The sequence below is a fragment of the Hipposideros armiger genome, unplaced genomic scaffold (genome assembly GCF_001890085.2).
Source record: "Hipposideros armiger isolate ML-2016 unplaced genomic scaffold, ASM189008v1 scaffold_120, whole genome shotgun sequence".
NCBI classification, from domain to species: Eukaryota; Metazoa; Chordata; class Mammalia; order Chiroptera; family Hipposideridae; genus Hipposideros; species Hipposideros armiger.
This window is the reverse complement of record NW_017731470.1, coordinates 2,396,069-2,402,014: the sequence shown is the minus strand read 5'-3', so window position 1 is coordinate 2,402,014 and position 5,946 is coordinate 2,396,069. Positions and strand designations below refer to the sequence as shown.

At 38.3% G+C, this 5,946-nt stretch overlaps 1 protein-coding gene across 1 annotated transcript in view; it reads right to left on the bottom strand.

Moving 5' to 3' along the window:
- Positions 1-5,946, bottom strand: part of ARFGEF3 (ARFGEF family member 3) — a 183,080-nt gene that overhangs the window by 168,987 nt on the left and 8,147 nt on the right. Inside the window, exon 2 of the mRNA XM_019648090.1 lies at positions 1,099-1,150. Coding sequence (XP_019503635.1) covers positions 1,099-1,150 — 52 coding nt within the window. The remainder of the gene's footprint in view (positions 1-1,098; positions 1,151-5,946) is intronic.

Genomic DNA, 5,946 nt, shown 5'->3' with positions numbered 1-5,946 from the left:
TTCTGTCCATTCAGAAGTGTTATGCTCACAAGAGTATATTTGGTTTGATTAACACATGAATTCTCTTACAATATATCAGCCTGTAGCAGATACTATACGAGAAGTAGTAAATGTTTTAAAAAGACCAAAACATAATTCTTGTTCAATCTACTTGAAAAGAGAGAAAATACCTAATAAATCATAGTGTCTTGACAGTATAGAAATTACATCCAACGAAAGACTGTAAATTCAGTATTTTTAATAATCTCAAAGAGCCTCTGGAAACAATCCAAATGTCTAATAATAAAAAAGCTGTTACACAAATTATGTTACAGCAGCCATATAAGGGAAGAACATGCAATATTTTAATTTGAAGAGCATATATTGACATTAGAAACTGTTCTTCATATGGTGCTTATTACAAAAACAAGCAGGAAACAAACTTGTAAATAAAATTTCACATTAATTTATAAATATATGTGTGTGTGGAAAAAAAAAAGCCTGTTAAGAAAATCTATTAACTGTTTTTAGTGGTTTTCCTTAGGTGATATAATTATGGACTACTTTCTTATTTGTTCTTTCCAAATTTTCTACCAAGGGCATGTATTTCTCTCATCATGGAAGGAATAAAAGGATGATGGAAGTGAGGAAGGTGGGGAAATAGGTTCATTCACTGTCTCAGGGCTGCTGCAGGAGGCTACAGAGCGTGTGTGATGGTGTCCAGCCGAGGGGCCCGTGGGAGCTTGAATCCACCCCACACGGTGGAGGGCTGCAGCCTCTCAGAGGGGCACCATTGTCTACCTGCAGCAGAAGACACTGTCCAATGTCCATATCCTCTCTTAGGTTATAGTCATTTCTCTCCTTGACCATTATCCTTTCACCCCTGACCTCCACAGTGGGTTCCTGTAGCTCATGGACCACTCACTCCACAGGCAGGTAGAAACCAGTGCAATCGAGTTCCCATTATGCCAACCTCATGAAATACCCCAGTTCATGGATGCCAAAAAGCCGACAGTCAGTGAGTATCACGCTATAAACCAATGAGATTATCTGGGCTTTCAGGAAAACATGGTGGGCATTTTTTACTTCCACTATATTATGCAACTCCAGTCTCCTTACCTCAGCAAGTGTGGAGGGATCTTGACAATAGTATCCACACTACCCAGCGTTTCTGCAAAAGGAAAATCACAAAGTTAAAAATAAATGTGTACAACATGAGAATCTGCGTTGTATATAACTTCACTGTTAGTTTCTTTTTTCCTCAGAAATGTCTATAATTATAAAGCAGTCAATTCTCAGTTCTCTGTATGCAAATCATTCATACTTAAAAATCCTTCCATTGATAGCCTAGAGACTTCCCCGGGGAAGGTTAAAACTCTTCCCTTTTTTTCCCTATAGATACATTTCCCTATAGAGACACAGAATGAATAGTTAAATTCCTAATCTGAACCAGAATGCCAATTTAGCCTAGTTACAACTGACTACAATACTATCTTCTTCAAATAAAAATAAAGGAAAGTTGTTTCCTTGAAACTATGGTTTCAAAGCCTTAAATGAAAACTTATATCTGAGAGACTTTCAAGTTCACAAAGCACTTTATGCTACATCTCATTATTCTTGCACACATTTATGCCATGGTAGATTAAACTTTTTAAAAGCACACTATAATTAGAAACACTGATTGGGAGGCTCACTCCCAAATCTCATTAACTCAATCTGGATGTTCAATGCTTTGCCATTGTTGCAGATTACTCACACAATTGCTGCCTCCCATTTGTAGAGACAATGAAAAGGTCACTATTCTCTTCCAAGAAAAACAAAAAACAAAAAACTGTTCTATTTTAATAGCTCCAACTTATCTTCATTTTTTCAGCTCAAACTGTGTTGACTCCTCGCTTCACTGCTTAGAGTCAACAAGCCCTGTCAATTTGAGCCATTTCCATTTGGGAAGGAGAATCACCTCTCCCTTCTCTGCCAAGACAACAGGGGGACCACGGACAGCAAATGTATCCCTGAGACTCAGGAGGAAGAACAGGCCAAAACATGATGATGACAGGATCTGGGCCTGCTGTGGCCACTGGGACAAAACATTGATGTAAGCAAGGCAATCTGCAAAACGGAAAGATGGGATCAGTAGGGTCAGAGGTGCTGTGGCCACAAGGCCATGGGAGGAAGTGGAATGATGTGGTCAATCCTTAATATAAGATAGGATAGGGCCGGCCGAGTGGCACGTTGGTTAAGAGCTGGCTTGGGATGCCAGAGGGCCCTGGTTCGGATCCCACATATGAGGGCCAGTGACACTGNTGACAGATCTAGACATCATCATAACCAAGCCATCACAAGGACACCAGGGCATGGAAGGGGATGGCCAATGCATCAATTTGTAAGAAACTAGACATTATAGAAGTTGTGGTATCTCCAGGTGGGCTGAAGCCAGGTAGTCCTGCCAGGCAAGGTTGGTGAAAGCCTCACAATACACAGAAATCAGCCCTGAATATTCATAACAAAATCCACAACACTGAAAATTCCATAAATGACCAGGTCATTTTGGTTATATCACTTGATTTTCACAAACACAGGAAAAAGGTGGTGAGAAGGTAAAGTAGAAGGATATCAGAGAATAGAAAACATCTCGTTATTTACTTCTTGGTCAGGCTTCCAGGTCTTTTATTTTTTGGTCAGAAAACCAGTGGCTAACAACCATGGAGTCAGGGATGATGAGTGGTGACTTGACTTGGTCGAAGATATTTTACCACGTCTGTGACTATTATGAGACATCCTAAGCTGCCTTTGGCTTATAAAACAAGGATACGAAAATGGTACCCCCTATCTAAGGGAGAGCCTTAGCTATTGATGACTCCTTTCTTGAGTGCAGGGACACCGCGATGGCTCAGAAATTCACAGGTTTTATTTGACCCTGTGAAGATGTGTAAGAGAAGAAAAGGGGAAAGGGAAGCAAAGACAATGAGGGTACAGGCCCCTCACAGAGGAAGATGACTCTTAAAGCTCCCAAAACCTAACGCAACATTAAGGGCAGGGAAGTGGAAAGATTTTCACAAAACCACATGCTAACAAATTCAGGAACTATTACACAGGACAGGAAGGTTCCCTGGACCTTCCTCCAGCCCTGACACTAAAGCTCGCTGGGACCGCTGCGTGAATTCCTCTACCTGTTGCTAAAGCCGCTCAATGCTTCAACAAAGATAGCAGGCAATTACTCAGAGAGCCTGGGCCAGTAAGAAGCAATGCCAGACCAGTCTTTGATTCCATCTAAAATGTTTTATCATGGGTTTCTCCCTACAGTGTCCAATGCATGACTGAATCCAGTCACTTGAGTCACTAAAATCATTCACGTGACATCTGGACTTTCGTCTGCACAAGCAGTCCTCAGAGCAATCCATGATGAAAGAGAAAAAAGATACTATATCCATATAGGTTTCTCACAGTTTCACCTTTCTTCTTATTTGAGCTATCATCGCCAATAGACACAACTGATCAAAACAATATCAGTAATTATTTATCAGAATGTTAATATATTTATAACATGAAAAGCAGTCAATCAATGGCAAAAGAAAAAATAAGAAGAACAGCACAGTGAAAACATTTGTAATTTGAATTATTCCCTATAGTCCTTTTCAAAACCTGCAACAACAACACAATCTGTAAATAATCGCTTGTGGTGCTTTTGTAACAGACATGGAGACGATCTGAATACTAAATCAGGAGAATACAAATTTATGAGTCTGGTTTCTTTCTCATAGACTAAATATAATCGAAGAAAAATGTTTAAAAGAATGAACATATCCACATTCTTTCTCATGCGCAAATATTCACAGTGACTAGATTTCTTGGAGCAGGTGCTCAAACCATAAGATGGCATGTTAAACATAATGACTGGGTAGAGTAAGTGTTCTCTGGATTTAAAAGTGCCTGGAAGATGAGCCAAAGGATTAAAGGAAGACTAATTCACAACAAAAGCGGGAAAGCCCACTACGGTCTATCTCCTCATTATATCACATCCCAGATAATAAAGTAGTAAATCAGATCATTATTGAATCGATGGGTCTTTTTTATCCTAATTATGGCTTATTCCTGTACCATAAAAGAGGGCTTTAAAAGGCTCCCAACGATTGCAAATCACAGTCAAACTGAAACTCCTTATATGGATAAAATTCTACAATAAATTTATACTTGCTACCTCATAACAGTGTTTTCCAGCTACGTGTGTCTTCATTCTTCTCCTTCAGAATCAAAACCTGTGTGCAACGCTCACATCTGCTATGTCTTGTTCATATGGTTCCATTCTCTGTATAAAAATGCTTGACTGACCTCACTGCCCACCTGGAATTCAATAATGCACATTCCTTCATTAACAAGGATGGCATCATCAGCTCTTTATCATAGAATAAAATCTCTGAATAATATTTCTAATAATGGTGAAGATATGTAAAGACACCTATATATACTCATCCACAGTTCCTCAGCCAGCATCTTTCTCACCAATTTTGTGACTATCCTATATGGGTTGTCACAATATGGCTAGCTGGCCCTGAGGTAAATCTCAAGGCCATGGACGAAAGAAAAGCAAAATGGCTAAACATATGTCCTTAGGTCCATTAACACTGTATGTTTTGCTAGTCATTGGGCCACACACGCACCAAGAGTTGAAAAATACCAGTTGTCTTCTGATGGACATTTCCACCCAGCGGACCAGGTGCCTCTACTTGTATCACCATTATTCTCGCCCTAACACTGAAGGAGGACCTTTTATCACAGACCCAGAACCACAAAGAGACTTGTTGTAGGTTCAACAACCCTTAGGACTAGAAAACAATGTATAGAGCAATGTCATTAAACATTTTTGTGTATATAGCTACTAAGAGGATTTTTAAATTCTGTTTTTCACACATTTTACATTGATATTTAAATTTTTCATTAGAATTTTAATTAATTGCAAAGGCTATACTTCAGGCATATTGGAATTATTAAAATTTTTAATTAAAACATATATCAGTCATTTAAATGTATCTAATGAAATCTAAAAGCCTCACCAGGTTGAAAACCGCCTTCATGCATCAAAAATACATGAACAAAAAAGTAAAAAAGGCTGCATTGTTCTCTTTTCTCCTTAAACTCGTATTTCCATTCCACTTCCCCACAGAATTTTCTCACCATGTTATGTTTTCATGCGTAAGAGGCTTTTATTAATCTGCCTATTATATTTCTCTGTAACAAAATATGTATAAAGTGATTTAAAAATTTTTTTCCTATGGCCATAAGGCTTAAAAGTATTTGATTTTCTTCTGGTTTGAGTTATAATTACTAATGCACATAACTGATCTAAACAACATTAATAACTACTGACAAGAATGTTAATACACATGGAAAGCACAATTTTATTAGAAATGCATTCCTAAAGAAATGGATAGAACTAACTTCTTGTTCTCCTCAATTAGTTCATACACCTATACCTGAATATTCCCTCTTGCTATAATAAGGTGGGATTTACCATCAATTCCATATCTTTTTTTTTTCACCTTTATAGACATAAGCAGTAAGAAACCTTGTTTACATAAATAAGAAGAGAATGCAGGAAACGTATCAAAAAAAACCCTTTTCATCTATTATCTTGTAACCAGATTACCCCCTCCTTCAATTTTGCTGAAATCCAAGAAGTAAAAAGTAACCTGTAAAATCAATTTGGAAGCAAATCAGTTTTAAGAAAGGGTACTTATAGGCGTGGGGAACCAGGAAACTGTCTCCCTTAAACTATTCATGCCTTCATATCTCCCGGGGAGTGTTCTCATTCTCCCGTGTGCATGGACATCCCAGCTGGCACTCCCCTGTCTAGGCAAGAAGGTTGCTGCAAGGATTCTGTCCATTCAGAAGTGTTATGCTCACAAGAGTATATTTGGTTTGATTAACACATGAATTCTCTTACAATATATCAGCCTGTAGCAGATACTA